The sequence below is a fragment of the Salvia hispanica genome, chromosome 6 (assembly GCF_029641045.1).
Source record: "Salvia hispanica isolate PSC_SH4W2 chromosome 6, Shi_PSC_v1, whole genome shotgun sequence".
NCBI classification, from domain to species: Eukaryota; Viridiplantae; Streptophyta; class Magnoliopsida; order Lamiales; family Lamiaceae; genus Salvia; species Salvia hispanica.
This window is the reverse complement of record NC_142697.1, coordinates 22,124,197-22,149,714: the sequence shown is the minus strand read 5'-3', so window position 1 is coordinate 22,149,714 and position 25,518 is coordinate 22,124,197. Positions and strand designations below refer to the sequence as shown.

General features: G+C 38.7%; 8 protein-coding genes across 14 annotated transcripts; 2 read left to right on the top strand and 6 right to left on the bottom strand.

Annotated features, from left to right (window-relative positions):
* Nucleotides 1–192: 192 nt before the first annotated feature.
* Nucleotides 193–1,842, bottom strand: LOC125203600 (transmembrane protein 161AB protein). The gene has a single exon (XM_048101987.2). The coding sequence runs from the start codon at nt 1,694–1,696 to the stop codon at nt 323–325; it is 1,374 nt and encodes a 457-aa protein (XP_047957944.1). The 5' UTR covers nt 1,697–1,842; the 3' UTR covers nt 193–322.
* A 330-nt stretch (nt 1,843–2,172) lies between these two features.
* On the bottom strand, nt 2,173–4,656 carry LOC125204682 (protein phosphatase inhibitor 2-like). Its single transcript, XM_048103390.2, has 4 exons — nt 4,506–4,656; nt 3,419–3,540; nt 2,966–3,142; nt 2,173–2,621 (listed from the first exon to the last, which is right to left on the bottom strand). Coding segments are annotated over exons 1-4 (492 nt in total). The 5' UTR covers nt 4,508–4,656; the 3' UTR covers nt 2,173–2,430.
* A 667-nt stretch (nt 4,657–5,323) lies between these two features.
* On the top strand, nt 5,324–8,143 carry LOC125203466 (uncharacterized). 2 transcript variants are annotated; one of them, XM_048101814.2, is made up of 7 exons: nt 5,324–5,519; nt 6,250–6,429; nt 6,498–6,638; nt 7,062–7,170; nt 7,296–7,357; nt 7,683–7,786; nt 7,851–8,143. In XM_048101814.2, exons 2-7 carry the CDS (start codon nt 6,337–6,339, stop codon nt 7,876–7,878), a joined length of 537 nt encoding a protein of 178 aa, XP_047957771.1. In that variant the 5' UTR covers nt 5,324–5,519; nt 6,250–6,336; the 3' UTR covers nt 7,879–8,143. The 2 variants fall into 2 exon arrangements, with proteins under 2 accessions (XP_047957771.1, XP_047957769.1); XM_048101812.2 differs by having other exon boundaries at nt 5,325–5,519; nt 7,885–8,143.
* A 108-nt stretch (nt 8,144–8,251) lies between these two features.
* Nucleotides 8,252–10,322, bottom strand: LOC125203465 (uncharacterized). Of its 2 annotated transcripts, none has more exons than XM_048101811.2 (4): nt 9,809–10,322; nt 9,304–9,408; nt 9,117–9,204; nt 8,252–9,008 (listed from the first exon to the last, which is right to left on the bottom strand). In XM_048101811.2, the coding sequence occupies exons 1-4, from the start codon at nt 9,887–9,889 to the stop codon at nt 8,449–8,451; spliced, it is 834 nt and encodes a 277-aa protein (XP_047957768.1). In that variant the 5' UTR covers nt 9,890–10,322; the 3' UTR covers nt 8,252–8,448. The 2 variants fall into 2 exon arrangements, with proteins under 2 accessions (XP_047957768.1, XP_047957767.1); XM_048101810.2 differs by having other exon boundaries at nt 8,252–9,011; nt 9,809–10,319.
* Nucleotides 10,323–12,197: 1,875 nt separating this feature from the next.
* On the bottom strand, nt 12,198–13,253 carry FLA21 (FASCICLIN-like arabinogalactan protein 21 precursor). Its single transcript, XM_048107744.2, has one exon. The coding sequence runs from the start codon at nt 13,251–13,253 to the stop codon at nt 12,312–12,314; it is 942 nt and encodes a 313-aa protein (XP_047963701.1). The 3' UTR covers nt 12,198–12,311.
* Nucleotides 13,254–14,161: 908 nt separating this feature from the next.
* On the bottom strand, nt 14,162–16,556 carry LOC125206057 (membrane steroid-binding protein 2-like). Its single transcript, XM_048105342.2, has 2 exons — nt 16,158–16,556; nt 14,162–14,697 (listed from the first exon to the last, which is right to left on the bottom strand). The coding sequence occupies exons 1-2, from the start codon at nt 16,469–16,471 to the stop codon at nt 14,301–14,303; spliced, it is 711 nt and encodes a 236-aa protein (XP_047961299.1). The 5' UTR covers nt 16,472–16,556; the 3' UTR covers nt 14,162–14,300.
* An 851-nt stretch (nt 16,557–17,407) lies between these two features.
* On the bottom strand, nt 17,408–19,509 carry LOC125204074 (RNI-like superfamily protein). 5 transcript variants are annotated; one of them, XM_048102618.2, is made up of 3 exons: nt 19,363–19,509; nt 18,331–18,738; nt 17,408–18,121 (listed from the first exon to the last, which is right to left on the bottom strand). In XM_048102618.2, exons 2-3 carry the CDS (start codon nt 18,687–18,689, stop codon nt 17,563–17,565), a joined length of 918 nt encoding a protein of 305 aa, XP_047958575.1. In that variant the 5' UTR covers nt 18,690–18,738; nt 19,363–19,509; the 3' UTR covers nt 17,408–17,562. The 5 variants fall into 5 exon arrangements, with proteins under 5 accessions (XP_047958575.1, XP_047958576.1, XP_047958578.1 ...); XM_048102619.2 differs by having other exon boundaries at nt 19,236–19,374; XM_048102621.2 differs by having other exon boundaries at nt 19,242–19,374.
* Nucleotides 19,510–19,887: 378 nt separating this feature from the next.
* On the top strand, nt 19,888–22,187 carry LOC148923374 (uncharacterized). Its single transcript, XM_089061023.1, has 2 exons — nt 19,888–20,151; nt 21,793–22,187. The coding sequence occupies exons 1-2, from the start codon at nt 19,963–19,965 to the stop codon at nt 21,865–21,867; spliced, it is 264 nt and encodes an 87-aa protein (XP_088917149.1). The 5' UTR covers nt 19,888–19,962; the 3' UTR covers nt 21,868–22,187.
* The last annotated feature ends 3,331 nt before the right edge of the window (nt 22,188–25,518 follow it).

Genomic DNA, 25,518 nt, shown 5'->3' with positions numbered 1-25,518 from the left:
CAAAGATCAACAAAACATAAATGAACCTTATTTTATATCTAATGAAACTGAATGATTAGATTTCAAGATCAACTCTCTAGTCTACCATGATGGGTGCATGTACAGGTAAAAACTTCAAAGTGAGTAACAGCAAGTTTTCCAATTGAAGTATAGGCATGCGTTTAAACCGGGAACGATAAAGACAATAAAAACTCGGTAAAAATGTCAAAACTGTAGCAAAACTTGTCATGTTCCCAGGTGAAACATAAAAGGTGAATCACACTGCTAATCAGTTCAAACTGTGGGATGATCAAAATATGTGACATCCCCAAGAGCTGTAAAATCAGGAAACATATAAAGTTCCATGGCGATACAAGGCAAGGATGGCTGAGCTAAGCACACTCCAAACAAAGATAATCCACCAAGCCATAAAGAAGGCAACTTCTTTCACCCAAGCCGAGTAAAGTTTAAAGTTATGAACCCCCGGGGTACCTTTAAGGAAACCATCATCGAGTTGAGACAAGCCAAACAGAAGAAGTATCATCATGGCAGGCACAAAGAATTGCACAACTGCTAGGCACAGGTAGTGGTTGTGAAGAAAGACCTTCGCCCTGCTATATTCCAAGTCCGGAACTTTGCTGGCGTGCAGTCTTTGGTACCAACACAGCACGGCTTCGTTTAGGAACAACTGTATGTTAGGCCTCAAGGTTAAAAACTGCAGTATTCCTGAACCAAACAAACACCAGCTCCTCACATTGTCAAAACTCGATCTTGGCATACCAAGACGGCTAGCTATTTCAATGACCTCTCTCCTATTAGTAGCCATATGTGATCTACTCGCGCCACCATTAATGAGGAGGTCAGCAAAAGGGCTAATCCAAAGCAATGAAGTGAAGACAGTCATTATGTAACTAGCATAAAGAAGTGTTCTTGACAACCATCCGCACGAAATTATCGACAAATTAGAGCGGATTTGATCAGTTCCGAGCCAAAAAGCCCGTGCATATCGCAAAGCAGGAATGTAGAGATAACCCACAGTAGATCCCATGGAAACAGCAAGAAAAAATTTACCTAAACCATCCAATGATTCAAAGCTAAAATCAAGAATCCAATCAGGAACAATCCCAAAAGCAATAATCAACCCAAACAGAAACCCCAAAACCCCACACACGAAGCTCAATTGCCTCTCAGACCTCTTCGATGCGGACCTCTGAAATCCGACCCTAATGATCAAGATGAACAATCTTGAAACGCCCACGAGCCCTAACAAAAGAGGTATTATTGTCCCACTTTTCACCAATCCGGAATCAGCATCGATCCTCAAGAATCTATGAAGCGACAGAGACAGAAACCCAATAACGGAGAAATTAAAAGCGGTGTAAAAATCGCCGAAATAAATTCTGGATTGGAGGTGACCTTCAGTGAGTTTGAGTCTAAAGATCTGAGCTTTATTCTCGTCGAACTCGAAGTTCTCCTTGGATTTCTTTCTGGGCTTGGGGTGTTCGGAGTCGGCGGCGCCTGGCCTCCTGATTGCCGCTCGGATTCCGCTAGATGTGGTGGCGTTGGGATTGACATCATCTGGGTGAATGTAAGTGTGGAGACCATGAAGAAATAAAGCTGGGATCTTGAGAAGAGAGAGGATGAGTGTGAGGGATATTGCAAAGGCTGCGTGCAGAATGAGATTGCTTGTTGAGAATATCTCTGTTGTAAGCTTCATGGAGTTCACGCAGCTCTCACTTTGATGGATTGTGATATGAAGAAGTCAAACTTGAAGATCACACACAATTTGCTTCTTAGTTTCAGGCCCTGGGCTTATGAGACTTTGCTTTAGTATTTTTTTTATTTGTTTTCTCTATTCTAGTTGATGCGTAAAGTTTACTCTCTGGACAAAGTTGTCATCATAATCTCTTTAAATTCATTTTGCTCATTTTTAGTTGAAGAAACTAGGGCACATCAAAAATTGGTTATATAAAAAAAATGGTTTTCCTTCCATGAATACAGAGTCCAATCGAGCGAAGTAAAACTGTAACCACTTTTTGAGTTGTAAAAATTTCTAAAACCACTGAAGAATCAAAAACAACACTCATATTTGTAGATTCGGCATGCTTTAAAGTTTAGAGGCATTCGAATGGAGGTTGTTCAGCAGACTTCCCTTATTACCCCACCCACAATAAAAATAGAAAAAAAGAAGAATAGGACATATTCAGATATTCAATTTCATATTTTTAACGCTACATCAATAACACAATCCTTGTTGATGTAGATCAAATATTAGGCTTAACGAACAGATTAAGATTACACACAAGTTCTGGAATACCAGACAACATTTCATTCCAGTACAGATTAAAAGATTTTGCTTGGAAAACTAAACGCTGAATGAAGTGGCCATGTTACAAGTTGAGAAACAGAATGTATCAGTTTCAAAGTACCAGCAAGTATCAAAAGCAGATATTAAGATCCATTTGCAGGTCGAGATGATTCCTGAATATCAATGTCTTTCACACCAGCAGTTATTGAGGTTTCATCGTCAGATGCTTCTTCCAGTTGGGATCCATTTCGACGCAACTCTTTAATTTTGAGAAACTCGTCATAGTGATCTTTCCTATGCTCCTTAAAGCTCCTGCGCCTCTCCGAATCAGAATCTGATAGGCCAAAGTAGTTTCTGAATTAGTCATCTAGTGTAAAAACATAAGAAAAGAAAAGTAAAGCAACACACATTGCAATAATACAATGAAATACCGAAGGCTGCTAAAAGGAGGCATGAAAATCAACAAAGGACTGTTTAGGGGCTAAGCACAATACTTTTCCAAGTTCCAAGTTCCAACAGAGTCGAACATTTATGACCATTTTTAACAACTAGTACTATCTATTGCAATTCTAAAAACTAATTTGGTCAAAAGAACACATGATTAAGTGATGATACATGCTATACCATCTTGGAAACATGAGTGCATACTTGAACTAATAATAAAGGCAAAAGACAGACCTTCTTCATCTTGATCCATTGCGTCTGCATCATCATCAGATGATGTCCAGCCTGAGTGATGTGAGCCAGTCTTACTAGAGGAGCCTACATCATTAAATGAAGATGATGTCGCTAGTATATTCAATGCATCTTCAAAATGATCCCCGAAACCTCCTCTTCTCGAAGGAGATGATGAATCTGCAACAGTAGGGTTGTAGGAACCAGTTATAAGCCAATATACACCATATACAAACCACTTGAGCTATGTGGTTCAACAATCTTTAGTTATATACATTTGCAAATCTGACACAATACAAGAATTTCATTCAGCGGATTAACAGCATATGCCATACTGCCTTTAATTTTAACATTTGTAAAGTTGCAACTAAGATTTTATCCATGCATTTCCAATTTAGTCTTGGGACCTATATACTTTAATAATTAGTAATTACAACTGGAACTGTATATACATACCACCATCATCTTCATCGTCAATCATGGGATGGTACGGTGTCTTTGGTTCAGTTATTTTCTGCCTGACAGGTTTGTTTGCCTCAATTTCAGCTAAATTATCTTCATTCCATTTCACTCGTGACCTAGCACAAGAAACAAAATGGCCAGCATTAGCACAAATGGATGATAACCAAAAAATTTTACATTTAATAACCATCATTCATGTAGCTAAAGCCTAAAGGGTCATGACAGTCACAAAAAGGATATTAACCACCACATTACTGCTATATACATACAACATGTTGGCAAGTCCAATTTAACAAATCACTGGAGCAATCACATCTCATTATTTACAATCTGGATATCTCATTTCACCCCTTAAAAAAAGCTATGTGTTTCATGACAGGTCGATATTAAAAAGAACCATTTTACTTCGAAACGACAAAATTCAGTCACAAAATCCAAAACCAATATACATCATGCAATAGAGTATTATGACAAGCAAACATTCAGAACAAAATACTCTAAGATACGATACAATGGCAATGTGCAAAGGGAACAATATTCTTGATTGTCAACTTGATAAATCATTTAATAGTCCCAAATCATACTCTGCAGCAGCAAACTGATAACTCAGATAACGGAAATACAGAAACAACTTAACTCTTAATATCAAATTATCAAGCCTCAACCGATACTAAACAACAAAATCAAAAACATACTGTATAACTCATGAAGCACCTTCTGCTAGTACAAATTCATACACAGATGAACTCAAGTAGAGATTAACAATTTAGGCATATCAACATTCCATGAGATCATATTTCGGCCAATTATTCTCGGACGAAACAGAGAGTGTTATGATTAAAATTTCCCCAAACAAAAAAAAAAAGAACAAAAACAAACTAGAAAAAATAAAATAAATGCCTAACTCTTACATTTCATATTCGATGTTAAATAAACTGTTACAAAAGGGGCAAATTAAGAAATTAAAATCATTCAAGACCTTCATGCCTAAAAAACGAGGTCAAACCAATCATTTTGACAAGGGTAAAACTAGAGATGTTGAAACAGAAATGAATTGAGAAAGAGAATAAGAGTTTCATACATTTGATGATACACGATGGATTTCGTTTTGGGTTCCTTCTAATATGCTGCGCTGCGAAATGGATGAGTCTTCCCTCTTCGTTTTGCAGTTCGGATTCAGGAATCGGGAATTTATTTGCTGCCTAAACAATGACAAATATACCCCTCAATAAGCCTATAGAAAAGTCATAGTACAGCCGAGTTGAATGAATCGGACTATCCAGATACCATTCTAAACCCAGTCGCTAAGATTCGGGTAACACAACAAATTACTGGTTTAAACTTTAAGTACCTATTTCATACTCCCTCCTTACCGGAGTATTAGACTCAATTCTTTTGGGCACATGATTTAAGGAATTGATATTTAAATAGTTAAAGTGGAGAGAGTAAAATATGAGAGAGGGAAAAAGTAGGGGAGAGAAGAGAAAAAAAAAGTAGGTGGGGAATAAAATAAGATAGCTGCTTTTTGCTAAAAAAGGAAACGAGTCTAATATGTTGGGACATCCCAAAAAAGAAAGTTGGTCTAATACCTTGGAACGGAGGGAGTATTTTCTTTAATGAGAATATGACGGTAGTTGTTTTTTGCTTTGTTTTGATGAAAATTTCTCATTACGACTTTTAATTAAACTATTGAGCTATATGTTCAATTTTAATCGATAAAGTACATGTATCAAACAAACGAATATGGCTAAAAAAAGTGATTGGATTTTAGCGGTAAACTTGACACTGTTATTCTTGCAGCAATAAAAAATAAAGTAAATGAAAATTTAGGATAAATAACTATAATTAATCCAACTTAATTAGCAGTTGACATTAATTTTGTTATAATTTCCTTTTTTTCTTCTGAACATGTACTAGTAGGGTTTTTTTTCCGGAACGACTGAAGAAACAAAGCAATCAATTGGGCTTAATCACCAAAATTAATACACAAATCTGGCCTCGTTCAAAACTTCAAACCATTTTTCTACGCCTAAACTACCGACACAGTTGGGAGCTAGTTCCAGTCATTTCATTCTTTAACAAATAACAACCGAAGGTACGAATTCCTATCACTAACGCATTTCTTTTTCAAATTATACGGATTTGTGTATTTTGATTTCTGTTGCATTGCCACTTGTTTCTTGATCCCGATTATTCTAGACCTGTACACGAATTCTAATGTGTTTGAATGCTGGATCGTCTCCGTCTCAGTGTGTTTTAGGATAATTTGGTTGAAATCTAATTGATCAATATGCTGGCGTTACTTACCTTTCTTGACATTCGAGTTATCAAATGAGATTTGAGTTTCTTATATTTATTCACTGGCGGTCACTGAACTAAAGCAGTCATGGTGGGTTTTGAAATGAAAGATTGGGTTACGAATTGAATTTTAAGCTCTTTCCTTAAGTGCCGATCATTAATATCAACATGCATTTGATAAAGAATTATCGGGGACCAACGCCAATGCAAGTTATATGGAATGCAACATGTTTGTGGCGTACTCTTTTTAGCTGAGAGGTATCCTAGCAATTCAGACTCTAGTCATGGCAATGTGAAAAATCAGACTATCTGATGCATTTGGTCGAGCGTTATAGTCATCCATAAGAATAAGTTATTTTTATTTGGTTGGGGTGTACCTTACCTTTATTACATTTTTATCTTTGTTTGCAATGTTCCCTATTTTTTTGGATCATATAATCTACGAGTATACATTTGTAAGTTTCACCCTACATGCTCAACATCTATCCATTTACTTACAGGGACTTTTTTTATTCTTTTTGCTGTAGCCTGTTACTGTTGCAAGCTATTAGCTTCCTAGTTATTTTCATAAACTTCGTACAAGATATAACTGGAGAACCCGAACAGTCTGAGTGATGTTTTCATTATTTTATGGACTCTGGAAGTACATGTTCACCAAGATGGAGTTTCGTGTTCTCATTCTTGGAATTGACAAAGCTGGCAAAACAGTAAATCACTAAAGAGCTTTCTGTGTTTTGCTATATTTTGTTTGTTCCTCATGACTTCTGTTTCTTAGACATTACTGGAGAAAGTGAAGTCACAGTATTCAAACTTGGAAGGCCTTCCGCCTGACCGAATTGTTCCAACGGTGGGGCTCAATATTGGTCGTGTTGAAGCGTCAAACACAAAACTCGTTTTCTGGGACCTGGGAGGTCAGGTTTGAAATGCACTCTAGCTTTCTGCATTAATCAACGATATAATTATGTTAGTTCCATTTTTACCCTGGCAGCATCATTCTAATAGTTGCGTCATCAAACTTATTAAAGTTTGTTCCCTTCCAAATACTCTTAACATGTGCGTTGAGAGGGGAGTGCCCTTTTCGCCATGCATAGTTGGTGTTCCCTTCAAATAAGCTCTGCCCTTCCTTAAGAATAAGGAGGAAGTTTCTACCCAGTTGAGCACACGTTCACTTTGATTATGGGTCGGGTGCAATTCTTTTTAGCGGAAAGGGGATTTAATAGCTCTGCTCTATCCTCTAATGACTATTTCTTTTCAGCTGACCTCTTAAGGGCTTGATTTTTGGTTCCTTATTCTGTTCGAGAAAATTTTGACTGATTAGATACTTACCATGTTTCACCAGCCTGGTCTTCGCTCCATTTGGGAAAAATATTATGAAGAGGCACATGCTGTAGTTTATGTAATTGATGCTGCTTGTCCATCCCGTTTTGAAGATTCAATATCTGCTCTTGGTAATGTTTATAGGCAAGAATATTTATAGTACTGCATTACAATGATTCTTGTTGTCATTCTTGTGTTTCTTCATTATGTGTAACATTGTATTCAAAAGGCATTACACTTTGAATTTGGTTTGCAGAAAAGGTTCTTCGGCATGAGGATTTGCAAGGAGCTCCACTTCTGATATTAGCAAATAAACAGGTAAACATCTTGTCCTGTGCCAGAAGGGATGTTTTTGACAATGAAAAAGAGTACTATCAAACACTTCATTTCATAGTCTTATACTTCTAGATCTTGTTAAGTACTCTCGAACTGAGGTTATGAAATAATGGTCACAGATAATATCACAAGACCATCTGCGTAATCCTGAATGTTACTATATCACAAAACAAATATTGAGGGGCCCCCTTAATACAGTCTTTTATTATCTGTTCACCATAAGTTACTAAATCCTTATATATGAAGTAAATAAAAATGTAGCAAAAGAAATATCTCTAGTAACTTACTATTAGATTGTAAATTGCAGGATCTCAAAGATGCTGTACATGCTGATGCACTTGCTCGATATCTGGACCTAAAAAAATTGAACGAAAGAGTTTATGCATTTCAAGCAGTTTCGGCAACTGATGGGTAAACACGTTCTTTTGCTTATACTTTATTTGGTAGGAGAGCAACTGAAGTAGGATATGTTCAGATATGGACATGACAATTTCTGGGCGTGACCGCAGGCTTGGGATCAAAGAAAGTGTAAAGTGGCTAGTAGATGCCATGGAAAGAAGCGAGAGAACAGATACATTGCGAGTTCGTGCTGGATCCAGTGTTGTTTAGAATTGATAGTGCTATAGCAACCTTATAATAGAGTTATATACTAGTATTACACATTGTTATATGCATCTCATGGTTCAATTTTTTATCTGAATAGTTTGGCATTGAATCGACATCAATTCTATAGTTTTCTCATGGTAAAGTGGCTGCTGTTCTTTTTTACTATATACTTGCATTTCGCTTCAAGTTATATTATCATTATGTGCATTTGTGATAGCAATGTTTAAGAACGCTGAAATTCTTCAAAAAATCATTCTGGAGTCTGGACCATGTAATCTGAAGTCTGATAATTCAGATTATCCAGATAGATTTACAAAATCAGGAAAGCCTAACCAGCTGCTGCAAAAAGTCACTAGAATGACAAATATTTCAAGTAATTTTAGACAAGGGGATCAAAACAGAACATCTATCTAAACCTAGAAACTTGCTACAAACATTTTCATTTTGTAATACAGTGGTCGGAATTGTCATTTGGTAGTGGTTCCTGATGAGCTAAGAAGCTGCTGGAATGCGATCTGAAAATGGGAGCCATCCTCCACCGGGATTTCACTGGTAAGCATCTTCACCGCGAACTCAAAACAAGGATCGCCCCATATATCACTGAAAGGAAGCGCGGAGGAGGAAGCCGAAGCTTGGATGGGTGACGCCTCATGCATCTTGTTCACATCTTCTATCAGGATTGCACCGGTGAGAGTTTTGATTGCAAACTCGATGCATGGATCCATAACTAAATCATTCAGTGAAGACTCGAGCTTCTTTTCATCACACTCATGCTCTTCAGCAGATGAAACATCTTCCAGTGGAAATTTAGTGGAAGCTTCTTCATGCTGGTTGAGATTTTCAGAGTTACTCATCTCTGTACTACCCGACAGCTTAGATTTGCCGATGGTTTCAACATCCAATGGTGGATCTGCTTCAACCCGAGCAAGCCGTTTTGAACTTCTGCGAGGCAACTCATTCATCCATTTGCTGTTTTTCTTTCTCTTCTTCAGGGATGCTGCCTTTTCCTCATCTTCAATGCATTCACCTTCTGCGCCACCAGAAACAATCTTTACTATCAGAATTATCACTTGGAATGTCCCATGTAAATGTGAGTCATAATAAGCGGATACTACATGCAAGAAACAAGCTGTACCTGACTTTACCGTGTCACTCCTGGTCTTGCCACCCTTGATCGATCCCGAAGGTAATAATCTTTCTTCGACACTCTTTTTCATGTCTACCTACACATTGCCAGAGTGGGAAAGTATATAAACTCCTTTAACAGATGGATTCACGTCGTTGGGATAGGACAAGAACACAAGGTTTCTAGTTTCTACTACCTTATTCCGCTGCCTGAGTTTGAGATCTTTCTCAGCATTCTTAAGAAACCGAAACACCTCAGGCTTGGACTTGAATCTGTGGTCATTTGATGGACTCACATAATACTAGCCATGTACACAGAATAATCAGAACCAGTTTCAAAAAACAGTATTCCGCCATTGAGGCTTTTTTTTAGTGGTGTCATGGATTGTTGCAAATAGAAGATCAAGTCTCAAGATCTCATACTCAAATGTAATACAGCAAAAGACTGAATCTTGATTTATCAGACTTTAATTACCAAACCAAGTGCTTCTCAACATAATATCTAGCAACAAAAAAATTCAAAATAATCACGTTGACAGATCAGCTGCTCTTCCCAGTTCCCACTTCACTAAATCAAACTGCATGTACTAACTATGAACTCATCAGACAAGTCTTACACCGAGATAATCAGCCACGAAAATCGCATTGCAGAAATAAAAAGTTAATTATGAAATTGAAATAAAGTAGTAGTAACTAATTTACCCTATCTTTTCTTCCAGAGCTCCGAACGCTCACACAAACTTTCCAGTCCACCGGCAGCCACTCCGGGCGTTCACCATCCATTTCACAATTTTGCACTATTTACAACTTCTTTTCCTGGGACAAACACTGACTTCCCCCCAAAAAAAGAGAGAATTTTTTTTTCTGGGAATAGGAAACACAGTCTCTTCTTCTTCTTCTTCTTCTTCTTCTCTCACGTGATTTCATAGATAGCGTAAATTGTAATCTTTGAAGAAAGGTAAAGCTGGGAAATACTAGAAAACAGGAAAAAGGGAAAAGAAGGTGTGAAGGGTGAGCAGAGTGGTTTAATTGGGGGTAGGAAGCGGACAAATCGCATTCACGACCACTCTGTGGGCTTGCACTGCAAGAGAAACACCAACTAGGATCTTTCACCTACTGGGATTCAATCAATTCTACAAAAATACCGCTTTTCCAGCATTTTTTTTTTATTGTAAGTATTTTATTTGCCCCCTTTTTTTGTTCATTTTTATTTGAATCCACTCTGACCGCAACGAACATTACATGTCACACGCCCTCCCGCCCAAGAGACTTAAAAAGAGAGACAGTGATGGGGTCCAAAGGAAGATGCGTTTTACATTTTTTGTGATACATAAAGGAAAAAAGCTCCAACTTTACAGTCTTTGAGTAGAGTAGGCCGCCATTAATAAATGTGTGTCACAGTAAATTCTTGTCTTATTCATTTACTCTATGTTAAATTAAATTATAGCCTTGTAATTTGCGGGTCTTCAACGCAATATCAATACTATTCCAATGTTTTCAAAACAAGAAAAAAAAAATGATCTTTAATTCTTTTTCTCCGACTAATCATTTATTTTTGACAACATGAGGCGCAGCATATTTCCAAGTCAACCCCTTTTTAGAACATCACTCAAATACAAGTTTCTAACAATATAAACTGTGCTGTGAAGCTTGATTTCTTCACGATATTCACGTTACTGAAGTAAAGAAAACAAGAAATTAAAAACCATTTGAATTAAATAGTTGCATATAATACTATAATAGGCCTGTTAATTTACATCACATGGAGTTTGAAAGGAGTAACATTCATGTATATGCCCTTCAACTTATACACATCATCAGAATATAAATGATTCTTCACAATCCAAAGAATCCAACAAACTCCCGATATTTGCAACAGTATCCAATCTATTGAATGAAATAACAAAAGGGAATAAAATCTGTATCATATTTAGGCTATTTATGTCTTCAATATTCAGATATAGAAAAACTAAAGACTCAGAGCTATCTTGGATGATTGGCAAGATCAGTTGTGAAGCGGGTTCGGACCACACGGGACGAGCCTTCGCGACACCACGTGCAGCTTGTTGCTCTCGGCTGTGTACTGAGGAACAACGGAGAAGTGTCGAAGAAAAGTGGAATAAAAGTTAGCCCTCACTCTTGCTTCATTGGCAGCATGGTTGATGTCTCTGCAACTGGAAACATGGAACTCTCCTGAAACAATCATGAATATGAGAAACAAGATCGAACTAGTTTGGATTCTCATATCCGAATGATTTTTTTTAAAAGAAAGAAGATCCTTAACTAAATCAAGATGAACTGCAAATGATGTTTTGTAGAGCTACTTATAGCAAATTAAAAGAAACTCTCTTTTTTTTTTTTTTATCCATATATGAAGAAAGTCAGAGGCAGGGATGAGAAGCAACGTCTCTACGCGTGCCACAGTATTGCTCAAGAAAACAATGGTTTCACGTCGTGAACTGTTAATAAAATAATTAGTAGTTGACTTTGTGTTTTTCCACATTGTATGTATTGCTTTGGAAAATTATTATTATTTGAATTTGAATTCCTCTCAAAGGAATATAGTGATCTAGTGCAGCAGTTACAAGACATTATAATTGGATGAAATTAAAGCAGTAATTGAAATATATGGATGTTGTTTTGGGGTCAACTCTGTTGCAGGCGCGACCTAAGCCTACTAATCTAAGACTCTTACCAGTGGCATTTTCTGTGCAAGTTTTGTGTGGCTTTAATCTTAGAGTTGGTCATATCCATTTGTCAATTCAACTATGCAGTGCCATTAATTCATTAAGTATTTAATTAACTTTAGGAATTTGATTAATACTAGTATCAAATCACAAGGAATATCTGAAAAAATAGCATAAACAAGTGGTTGACATTATATGGTTTCCTTGATCCGATAGGCCAATGACATCTTTGTTTATCTTCTTCACCCTCACGTTTTACTTTGTCAACTGATCATCTTGTATTCTTGTTAGAATGTGTTGTACCACTGAATCTGGTACGGATATTGAAACAATACTAATTAATTAATAGATTATGGAGCACCAGTTGTAAGACAACAGAAATAATTTGACTCTTAATAATAAAATGAAATGAATAACAAGTCAAAAACTGCAATCTCCGTATCTACATATCTGTCTTTAGTCTTTACAATGTACAAGAAGAGCAAAAATTATTATAAAAAAAAAAAAAAGGAAGGAATTTAGTGAAAGAAATCGTGGAAATGAAAAGTCCTTGAAATTCCATGAAGGACGGCGTTGTTGGAGGAGAAGATGTCAGGCCTAGTAATGTGGAGTCCATTTAGAGCCAAATTTGGAGAAATGTGGAGATGAGAGGCAGGAAGCAATGTAGTGAGCGTTGAATTGTTCATCCCCAGCGCACTCAACTCCACATAAGTAAATCTGTGTGGCAGAATGTGAAGCCTCACGATTCTATCCAAGAACGGCGACGGTGAAGACAGAAACTCAAAATCCGGCGCCGCAAGCACGGTGACGGAGGAAAGATTGGCGTAGTCTCGAAGAATCCCATCCACAACCGCGTTCAATCCGATGGCGAATGAAACAAATCCATTGGAGCTCAAAACCCTGATGATCCGTTTCCACTCCACCGCCCCTTTGCGGCTGCTGCTGCTGTGGAAGGGCGCGGAGACGCCGTGGACGGCGAGGGGGCCGTGGAGGAAGATGTCGGGGTGGGAGACCAAGACGTGGTTGATGGTGAGGGAGGTGCGGTTGGTGGAGTTGGTGATGGCGAGGGTGTCGCGGGCGGCGAGGGTTTGGAGGCAGAAACCGGGGGGTTTCTTGAGGAGGAGGGACATGGGGAGGGTGGCGGGGACGGCGTGGTAGCGGAGGAGGTGGCGCATGGAGGAGGGCGGGAGGGCGAGGAGGGACATGGCGGAGTCTTGGATGGCGAAGAGGGTGGTGTGGGGGGACGAGAGGAAGAGCTCCGGGGAGATTTGGAGGAGGGTGGCGGTGATGTGGAAGCCGCCCTGGAGGCGGAGGGCGAGGGAGGCGTTGAGGGCGAGGGCGTGGTGGTTGGTGGAGGGGTATCTAGCGGTGGAGATGGCCATCAAAGCGAGGGTGCAACACATGGCCACGTAGAAAGGGGCGTGCCACCAGTGTGAACACGATGACTCTGCTGCTGCCATTTCCCAATTCAAACTTCTAACTGCTTATATCTCTCTTTCAGCTTTTTAGTAACAACATAAACTCATCACCGCTTTACTTAATACTCCTACTCAATTCAAATTACTGTATTCTTTAGACGCCCGGAAAGCATGAAAACATACACTAAAACTAATTTTATTTGAAAAACAGCCAATGGTGGAAATACTAAACACTAGTTTTAATATCTTACTCCATGCAAACTCTAACTTTCAATATTTAAGCATATTCTTTTTATTTTTCTTTAAATTTAATTTTATATTTATTGCACTAAATTAGAGTATATAAATATTTTTAAATTTTTACTATTACTTTTATTAAATAAAAATGAATTTATTGAGTCCACAAATACAAAAGTAAAAATATTTTTTCTAATTCTATTTTTCAAATAAATAGCAATTACTCATTCCGTTCCACAATAAGAGTCACACTTTACCATTTTGATCCGTCACACAATAAGAATAACTCTTTATTTTTAACATAAATGGTATGTAGGTGTCACATTCCACTAACTCACTTCGCTCATATTTTATTATAAAAACCAATATTAAAAAATGGGTCTCATATTCTATTAACTTTCAAACTCTTTATCTTTCTTAAAACTCGAGCCCAAAATAAGAGTGACTCCTATTGTGGGACGGAGGGATTACTATGTTACTATAAAATTTATTTTATGGAGTACTATATATAGATATTATGAATTGAAAGTTGAAACACTACGAATGGAATTTGAATCTTATATCACAAAATTCTCGTGGGCAACCTTTCCTGCAAGATGTAATTTTTAGCCTTTTAGCATTTATGCCTTTTGCCTTTTCCTCTAGCTCGCAGTGGAAAGATAACAAAAGATTGGAACCTAAATAGTTGAATAAATTGGCGTATAAAACACAACTTCATAAGCTTCACGTCATTATTAAGCCAAAAAAAATAGACAAGTTGTGACCTACAAGGGCTGTCATAAGAGAGAAATGATGTAAACAAGGGTAAAGTATATCATTCAACCCTATTTGCATTAACATATAGATAGTATTTCACTCCTTTTTCTCGACATCAACATCAGCAGCAGCGGTTGTGGTTTCCTCAGTTTCCTTAGGAGCAGCAGTCTCCGATGGACCATCTTCAGCAGGTTTAGCAACATGACCCTCGGCAGCTTCTTCTGCCGGTTTAGCAGCATCACTTGGAGAAGCATCGGTTGCTTCACTTTGGGCGGCACCATCGGTTACTGGCACGGTTGTCTTGACAGTTCCCACCTTCACATATTTGCTCATGAACTTGTATTCCCAATCTTGCAGAGCTTCCATCTCAAACACACCCAGCCCAGTAAGATCGCCATTAAGATCTTTATCCTCGAAGGACATTTTTGCAAGAGCTCTACTAGCGTCCTTTCCCGCAAACAATGCATAAGGTCCACCAGGTCCATAAAACATCCTGCAACCATAGAATGACCCCAACTACACAAATTCAGCATCTGGCACTTTGAATTTAAGCATGTTCTTATAGGGTCTAAAATTCGACTTCCAGCTTCCTTAAGAAGAAGCACTGGATTGATACAACATGTAAAATACCAGAAGTGACAGCAATGTTGGCTTACCAGTGTTTCCAGACCTCAATTGTTAATTATGACACGTAGCATCTATTCTACTTATGTAAAAGATTACTCTCAGTGTGGGCAAAGTTCCAAAGTAGGTAAGTCTTATTCAATAATCATACGTGAATTTTAGTATCTATCTATGTTGTCACATGCACAATGCTCCGCAAACAGCAACTTAAGAGTTCATTTTGTCTACCAAGAGTTGATTATATGAATTCTTCACTCGTTCAACGTATAAGCTATGTTAGCTTGTGTTAGATAGTTGGCGACAAGCTGGCAGAGTAGTGGAGCATGGCAAAAAAATAGTTAATTGTAATTAGCAATCAAATTGAATATGGAGTCGAGTGATTCTCTCAGCTGAGTAGATAATTGGCAGTAGAAGATGAAATACTGCTGATTTAGCAATTACAAACAAGTTAAGTGCCTAATCCAGAGTAACTAAACAAAGGAAATTATTATAACCACTAGTTAAGAATAGCAAATAAAAGATGAGCATCAGTGCTTTTATGCTATAAGTGTAGAATATGGCATATACATACTATACAACTAGATTGCTGACTAGAAGAATTGTTAACTCAGTGATATCAAATGGTAGTATAAGTTGCAACAATGAACAAAACAAGGAATTAAAGAGGGAAACTTCACATCCCTCACCTTACCCAATTTGAACAGAAAGCACAGTCCTCGCTGAATTTGCACAAACATTTATAGGCGCAAAAGAAGGTTGAACACTTCATGAACCTTACAAGAAAGGTAATGACTTGTACTGACCTATTGACTCATCTTATCTTCTTCTTTGGAAGTTTAGTTAGATATGACCAGTATCTTAAGCAAACAGAATACCAAGTATAAACTTTTATAGCATATTTTTATTTCTACAGAAGTTGTCTGTTTTGGTCTTTTAGAGTGAAGATACAAGCAATAAAATTCATTGAGACAGCGACTAGGAAATACTCACTCAAAATATCTTATAGTAAATCTTTTAGCACAACTGCATAGAAATGGTTAAGGAAAAAACACCCCCCAAAAAAAGTTGAATCACTTTCCAAAGAATCCAGAAGAAAAGGAAGCTCAAAAGTGAGAATTTAAAGCATGGAACAACAAAAAATAGACATACGGAATCAATCGATCAACCATATAAAGAAAAAAGGGAATTCACTAAACCCTTCTCTTTAGCAAATACACAGAAAATCAGTGCAAAACCCTAACAAATGGAGCGCACACCGACCTCAGCAACATCAAATCCACCAAAACAGAAATTTCAATAAAACGGAAGGGGAAGAGGGAGGAGAGGGACCTGCTCTGCGTGACATCATAGATCTGGCCCTTGATGGCCATGAGTAGAGGCTTCTCGGAATTAGAGCCATCGTAGAGTTTCAACTCCTCGGCGGTGATCTCACCAAGCTGAACAGGAGGGGGAAGAGGCTCCATCTGTTCCTCAAAGCCTCTGGACCTGTCATGGGCGTGGCCGCCATCGGAGGAGCCGAACAAACTGGAGACAACGTAGTAAAGCGTGAGGCCTAGAGCAAGAACCGTGAAGAAAGTAGCCGGAGATAGCCCTGAGTAGGCGGTGATCGATTCTTTCAATGTCTCCCACAATTGAAGGGCCATTGCGCTCTAGAGAGAGAGAGAGAGGGAGATGATGGTTGGTAGGTAAGAAAGTGACTGGAAAGCTCTGGCGACGAGTGTTACTAATTGAGTCGGCTATTTGGACTATCTGACTTCTACAAATATTATCCAATGCTGAATTTTAATTTTGTTTCTCAGTATAATTAAGTTTGTTTTTACTTCAATCTTTTCAATTTCAATTTGATATAATGAAATAAAAAAGAGTAAATGGCCTTTTTATTCCCTTATTGAAATGAGAGGCTCACACAGTCAAACCTCAAATATGCATGGACCACTAGGCATGGGGATTGGCCAAATGAATTAAAAGGTGTGAAAAGTTAATGCTATGAAACACGAAGGTACTCTATATTTGAGTAGTTCGATAGGTTTATTTAATAATACTAATATAAATGAATAAAATATTCGGAGTAGTACTAATTTATAATTATATGTTCAGTTTGGTTTCGAAAAAATTATAAATTGACACATGAATCATACTTTTACGTATAAATTTTAAAATAAAATGTAGTGAGAATCAGTTGGTGGAGTGTAGAGTTTATTATTAAAAAATGGTTAAAGTGAAAAGTGATAAATTTTTAGGGACCGATCAAAAAAAAAATAAGTGATAAATTTTCAGGAACGGAAGAAGAATAAATAATTAAAATGAAAAGAAAATAAATAAAAGAGATAATAATGTAGAGAAGTGTGTCACTTATAATAAGACAGTAGGAGTAATATTTTTATTTTTACGCTATCTAATTTACTTTATTTATTTATCTTTGGCAAGTCCAATCAATACGATAATTTTTTTTTAAGAAGTGATGATTGGTGTTGATAAGATTGGCCCTTTTCTTCTATTTACATTGGAATAGATTGGCCCTGATTGGAGTATAAGCTATAGCATTGAATTAGAATACAATAAATATAAAAAAATCAAAATTTAGTGCTGAAAGCTTGATGATCATTTAATAATTTACTAGTCAATTGCAGATGGCTTGTATTTACCATCAAATATCTGCGCATATATTCTTATTCAGTTTTGGTGTGTCAACCACAGTACCACTTAAATTTTATACACTACATAGTACACTTTTCTATATGGCAAGGGAACTCACTTCATCATCTCTCCAAAGATCTTCCTCGTACTTGTACCACCTTATCAGCCCCTCATCGTTCCTCGTCCTCTGGCACATCGTGCAGGACTCGCTCATGCACGTCACAAACTTCTTCAGCCTGCTTGCCCTCTCTAGAATAGACTTGTCCAATGCTTTAAGGACTCTCCTAGGCGCTGGCGGCGGAGGGACTTCCATGAGCAGACAGTGCGATATGTTGAGCACTTCTAGTCCCGGCATGCTCTCCAGGATTATGATCAAAGCATCCTTGAACAGCACCGAGCAACGCAGGCTCAGAACTTTTAGGTTTGGCAAATATTGAGCCAGCGTGGATGCAAAATATATGTCGCAAGGTCCCATCACTTTCAGTTGTGCAAAATTCTTGCAGCTTCTCGAAATCTCCTCCATTAGGTATGGGGGATTTGATATGCTAGGCATTGTGAGTGACTCCAGATCTCTCCAAATCTTAATGGCTTGGCATATGCCTGTCTTCTTTATTCTGTTCCACGCGGGCATCACCAGGCGCTTGAGCCGTGGGCACCTACAACGCAGATCACCAGATCGGATATAGTGAGAATCAAACGATCTGCTAATTATCGATATCTCCAATAAGATATACTATATGAGTCAGATACACTAAGTAAAGCAAAGATGCAGAATGTTAAGTCTTATAATTAGCAATTTCACCTCATGAATGATAAGATCATATCAGTATTCAGTAATATCAGCAGTATATAGCTCGTGATTTACCTTTTAGCCGTGTATGTCAGTTGATCGTCGCTGACATACATATTAAAATGGAAAATCATGGTCAATATGCTCTGACGGCTGAGATTCAGAGCAATCTTCAAAACACGCGTAAATGTTTTATCAGATCGACCATCCACATACACGTATGGCTCCAGCGGGATTTTGATGAAGTTCGACTTTAGCAATGTCAAGTCAAGGGTCTTCCAGAGCAAAGGGTCACAGGCAGCCATTCTCCACGTGTGACAAACATGAGCAACTCCAGAGGTCAGTTCATAGATGTTCATCCTTTGGAAAATCTTCACCAAGATATCAATATCCATGTCCTCCCATCTTCTGATTCCAGAATACTCATCCCCCATGATTCGCGCTTCACAAAATCCTCAACTATGGCTTACAACATCACCAACCCTAAAAAGAATTAAACAAGACTGTTCATCATTTCATATGAAGCATTCTGTTACAACTAGAGTTTCAAAGAAGCAGATGAACACCTCAAACCTATTGCAATCACAGTAGCTCAACAGATTGTTCAAGATATAAGAGCAAAATGAGACTAAAAGGAATCATTCGGGGAGACAATTACAATATGCAACAAGAGCTACTTCAGTTGGTACAGAATAAAAAATTCCCAACTTCATTTTCTCCAATTAATAATTCTGCCACTGCTCAATTTCTTGATATCATATCTTCAAAACGCAATTATGAACCACCAGGAAAAAGAAGAAAAGAAAAGGGATAAAGTTTATCGTAATTCTATAGCAAATTCCAAAGAAATTCATGAATTGAAGGAGCCAAATTAAGACAGAACTAGACGAAAATGAACACACAGCAACTACAACAAACACCAAATCATACATAAATCGGATGAAAGCATTTCATTTCTGTTAAGAAGAATCTCGACTCACACTCACACACAAAGACAATTGCAATTTTCCACCTCTTGCTCCAATCACCAACATTCCAAGAAAAATGCAAAAATCCAGATGAAAAAGAGCGAGCAATTAAAAAGATGGAGTGATATTGAAGGAGTACCTTAAATTTTAGGGATCTGGGTTTATTGTAATGATAACATCATGTCTGAAATGGGATATTTATTACTAGGAGTATTACTGTGAGTAATTTTGATTTTCTGTTTTAGGCAGTAATGTTGTGCAATTGTGCAACTTAGATTAGGAGAGATAATCAGATTCTAGGTGGTCAAGAAATCAATCATCGCCATTCATTCATCAATTCACACACACCTAGATTATCTGACGCACTACTGACAAGTCAATTGTTGCTTCTCACTTTAGTTTCACCAATAATTCTTAAATTAAATTACACCTTTTTCTAATCAATACTACTACTATTATTTACTTTGTCTGTTTGTTTAACTCTCTTTGAACTGTCATTTTCTAATCGAACCAAAATAAACAGAAAAATATCATACTGAAAAAAACTAAAATGATATAAGCCCATTATTAATTGGGTTGTTTTCTACGGCCCGTTTTAAAAAAATGAGGCCCATTCACTCATCATTGAGAATTATGAGGAGCAAATCCAACAAAAGCCCAGATCTCAGAAGGCAACGCTTCTCAGCCGAACCCACAAATTTCAGTCTCCACTCACCAACAAAGTTTGTTTAACGGCAAGATGGCCGCCGGCGGAGACCACCACCACCACGCAGATGGGGCACACGGCGGAGATTTCAGGGCCAAAGTGTGGAGCATGACGGGCGGGGCCAACTGCCGCCCCAAGCACTGGAAGCGCAACACCGCCGTCGCCATGGCCGGCATCGTCCTGATCTGTATCCCCATCGCCATGAAATCTGCCCAGCTTGAGGTACACACCTTCAATTCCAGATGACTTTGATTTTGCTGCTTAATTTTCTAATCCTTCTGCTCTTCCATCAAACTGATTGTAGGGTTTTTTTCAGTTATGATTGTTTTCCGTTGTTTCATTTAATTGCCTTACGCTATTGAGGCCTTTCTGCTTCTCGCGATCTGTGCATTCCTAATACAGGTGCTTTAGAGGCGTGATTGTATTTAGGGGTGTGTGATTTGGGGATTATCTACCGTCAGCTTTGGGCATTTGGCTAGTTCACATTATCCATTTTCTGTTAAAGTTCAGCTCTCTGAGGGTTGAATCGTTGAAAACATCACTATTTAGCATCCAATCATGAAAGAGGAAATGAAAAAAAGAAACCAGGGAGCTCTTTTTTTTTTTTGGGGGGGGGGGGGGGGGGGTCGAGAAAGGGGTGAGGGAGGGATTGAAGGGTTCAAAAGAAAATGCAGCATCATAAAGTGTGGTTGTGTATGCCAAACTCCGTATTGACTCGTGTATCCTATTTATTAGTTATGCATCTTTTGAAAACCTCATACAGTATGTTAGAGAATTTGCCTTGTATTCCTACGATGATATGGACCATATGGTCTGTTAGCGACTTAGGGAGTGTTTGGCTAAGCTTATTTTAGAGAGATGTAAGATGTTTCAAGAGCTTATAGAATGCAATGGTTTAAGAGCTTATAAGTTGTGAAAGTGTTTGTATGATAGAGCTTATCTAAGATCAAGGTTGGAATTTCAACTGGACCAATGCTAATATAAATACCATCTGAATTTTGGTTGACGGTTACCTAGATGCAACGTCTTCTGAGTAAAGTAGTGTTTTCTTTGAAAACATACATCTTTGTATTGGTCCTATTGGAAGGCCTCAAGCAAAGTAGTGTCTTATGGTCATAATCTGCATGCTTTAACTTGGGTCACGAGATAGTATTGGTAGACAGATAAAGTTAATATGAGACTTATTTGTTTGATTTAAAATACTTTAAGGGAGGTTAACTTTAACAAACCTGTTGACTTGCAGCTTTGACAAGAACAAAAACCTTTAGCATGAGCTGTAGAAGTGTGTACAAGTATACTTTTCTCAACACATTTAAACATCATTAAATTGTCTCTGTTTGGATGTTGTCACTGGTTTTGAACGTTCCAGAAAGTTATTTTAGGTTTTTGTTGTTAACCCTAGGAATGATTTCTTTACCCCAGCTAATGCAGTTTTTCGTCCTATTACAGTACTTAGGACCATGGTGCAGTTTTTAGATTATTTTTGAGTTATAAGTATATCTATATGTTCACACAATATAACATTGAAGATATACTCTTACTTACAAAATCCTGCTACCAAAATTGTCTCCTGCAAAAACACACCTGTGCGCATGACCTTAGACAGATCACAAAAAAATGCCACTAGCATTTGTTATACACTTTACTGGAAAGCTGTATATTCTTTGTCTAGATTTGATTTCCTGCTGTATGGGGTTTGTTAGCTTTAGTTTATTGACTGTAGCGCCCATCGTCAGTTGCTTGATAGATATTCCTGAGGCTTTTATTTCTGTGTCTAGATGACTTGTTACTTGTTTACGATTATACATGCAGCTTATGTATAGTAATTTCAAAGTGATTTATTGTGCCTTTAATTTGTTGCAGCAACGTCCACATCTTCCTGTGCGCCCAATTCCCTCCCAGATGTGGTGCAAAAATTTTGGAAACAAGGACTATTAGTTCTTTGAAAGAGGAAAATTCCTTCCCCTCGCATGGGCAATGTAATAAGAAATTACTGGATTTGTTCATTTCGTGATATTCCGAAAATCTCAAGTTTCAGATGCAAACAGAGTTGGCTTGTTTTAGATTCTAGTTTTATTTATGTGATGTGGAAAGAAAGTGGAAAATAAATGACATTGTTGCTTCGCTTTGTTGATTGACTAGATTTCGTGGAAGAAATTTAAGTCAGTACCCTTCAATCGAAATGAAACTGTATTGTACTGGTATTGTATTTTCCTTGTGGCCTTCCAATATAATGGTGCACTTATTCAGTGATTCAATTTCGCCGACTATAAATACCATCATTTGTTATTTCTCATATCAATCCTCATCCATTTTTTTTAATTACTATTTCTCTTTCAAATTCATCAATTTTCTTCACATAATTCTCCTAAATTTGTGGATCCAAGCAGATTCATTGATTCGTTCGACAACGCATCGGACAATTCATCACATAGGAGGAAGTCATATGTGCCATGATTGGGGGCTCGATGCAATGGTGCAAAGCAAATAGGGCAGGACGCATATGCATCATATCGGGAAAATGCCACCAGACAGTCTTGTCGATGATTATTTCTCCAACGAGTCGTCATAGAGTGAAACTACATTTCATCGCCGATTCATATGCAAATCGTTGTTCATATGATACTGCAGTTCACGTATAGTGACGCTCCAGATCTGTTTTATTATACTTTCATGTCACCAACACAACAAATATGTAAAATTAGGGGCATAAATATGGCCAATTCATAACATGCGTATCAACTGGTGCTCGGTGTCGAGGTATTGCACATGTCTAGAAGACACTATATAAGTTGTCCGAATTCATAGCACGCACAATATCATGGCCGGAGGTGGATGTGCACAGTTTTAGTACGCACATTAAGAATTCGACCAGTTCATACCAAGTCAACCAAAATTGTGGGGGCACGCCCTTGGAACCGCACAATATCAAGATAGATTATGCACATTTTTTATAGACGTGATATGAATTAATTGAATTTATACTAGACATATCAGCTAGCACATATACAAACTCGATACCCGATACTATGCTCATACAACCTCAACATCGAGTCGATACCCGATCTTGTGCTCATGCAACCTCAACACCAAGTGACAACTGTTTTTATAGTACACACTACAGTCACCACCATTGGCAACGCCATAGTAATCTTGGGCGTCCACTATAGGGGCGGCGCGCCGGCCGCCCCCTTCCCGGCGGCGCCGCGGCGATGTGTAGTGGGGAAGGCGTCCGCCCCGGGGGCGGACGAATTGGCTGGGGCGGAAGGGCCATCGCCGGCTAGTCGGCGAGGACGAGCCGCATGAGAGAGAAAAGCGGCGGCCGCCGCGCCTATCTATTGCGCGGCGAAACCGCCGCGGCGGTCGCCGGCTTTCCTTTTTTTTTTTTTTTTTTTTAATTTCGAATTTATAAAGGTTTTTTTATAAATATTCCTCCATTTTCATCTTCTCTCCACCCACTTCTTCACTCTCTACCCAAATTTTCTATCTCTAAAAACTTTTCAATTTATGGATGATTTGTGGAATCAAGCATGGGATTCTTTGATTCAAGAGGTGCAGAGGGAGGCCGACGAGGAGGCGGCGGCGGCGATCCCTCGTGAGATTCGTCATCGTCGGACAATCCCACGAGACCATGTCGGAGCGGCTGAGCGGCTTATGGCCGACTACTTTAGTGATCAGCCTCGTTACCCGGCTAAGATTTTTCGTCGCCGTTTCAGAATGTCGCGACCGCTATTCACCCATATAGCGACGACATTGGCGGACCGGTTCGAGTGCTTCACGCTCCGGAGGGATTGCACTGGCCGGATCGGTCTGTCTACTTTGCAGAAATGCACCTCTGCAATTAGGCAGCTTGCCTATGCCGGACCGGCTGATATGTTCGACGAATACCTACAGATGGGTGAGACGACTAGTCTAACTGTGCTCCAGCAGTTTTGTAAGGGCATTCGGCAAGTCTTTGGTCCGGAGTTCCTACGAAAGCCAACCACTGATGAGTGCCAGAGACTGCTAGATATGCACGGTGCGGTGCACAGTTTCCCCGGGATGATGGGCAGCATTGACTGCATGCATTGGGAGTGGAGAAACTGCCCGGTGGCGTGGAAAGGCCAGTTCACTACCGGTTTCAAGCAGAAACATCCGTCGATGATCCTCGAAGCCGTTGCTGACTACCGTTTGCGGATCTGGCATGCATATTTCGGTGTTGCAGGTTCGAACAACGACATCAACGTTCTGCAGTCGTCGTCTATCTTCAATGATGAGTGCCGGGGAGAGGGTCCAGAGATCAGTTTTGTAGCAAACGGCACGCAGTATCACAGGGGATACTATTTGGCAGATGGAATATACCCTCGTTGGCCCGTATTCGTCAAGACACTTCGGCAACCGGCTGGCGCGAAGAGACAATATTTTGCGCGCAAACAAGAGGCCGCTAGGAAAGATGTGGAGCGAGCTTTTGGTGTGCTCCAAGCGCGATGGGCCATTCTACGCTGCCCGGCACGAGTGTGGCACGAAGATGATGTCGCGGATATCATGGTAGCGTGTATCATATTGCACAATATGATAATAGAAGATGAAGGATTTGCTGCAGAACGTTGGGCGCCGGAAGATGGTGCAAGTACAAGTCACGGTGTTGCCTCCGCGCCGATACAGATGGGTGTACCACGTAGTGATGAATATCTGATCCAACGTTTCGCTGATATACGCCGGAGCACAGCACATGACCAACTCCAGGTCGATTTGATTGAAGAGATCTGGGCACGTAGGGGAGGCGGCGTAGCATGAACAACATGTGTGATTTCCGTAGATCAAATTTTCGTTGTAATTTTCCTCTCACTTTAATCCGACGAAAATTTAGTTTTCAATTTTAATTTTATTGCACTAGCCGTTTTTCTCGAATTATTTTTAGTCCGATAATTTGTAGATTGAATTAAAAAATACAACAAGAAAAATAAAGTGAAAGTTGTCCACCAAAAAGTGTCCACTATTGCTGCGGACACTTTTTTTTGGGGCTGTGGACAAATAAAATGGGGCTGGACAAAAAAAAAAAGTTGTCCACCAAAACTTGTCCACCTATAATGGATGCTCTTATGCGATGCACTAAATATCAATATTAATATCTCACAAACTAGCTAGCGCCACGTCTCACACAAGATCTCTGAACATATTTTTTAAAAATGGCATAATGTGTTCAATTCACAATCCATACTTTAATGACATTAATAACACCACTTTTATGAAAGTAAAAGAAAATTATTAAATAACGACATATTGTAGTGAAGATTAGGATTGACATAAGGTTTGTCTTGAGCCACGTCGGACTGGGGCTGTCCACAATACTGAATTGAGGTACAAAAGCAACCACACCCTTTCAGTTGCCCATCCGCCACTTATATAAACCCCAAATTAATAAATACCGATACATAACTACTTTCACCTGCAGGCCCAAAGATCTAATCTACCCTCTTGCTCCACTTGTGTTAATTAAAAGTAAGAGATTATGTTAAATCTCGGCCGTGACAGTGCAAGTTTCATCAAATTGTAGTGATTTTTTGTGCACATTAAGAATGAGATTGCTTCCTTGAGAAATTGACTCAG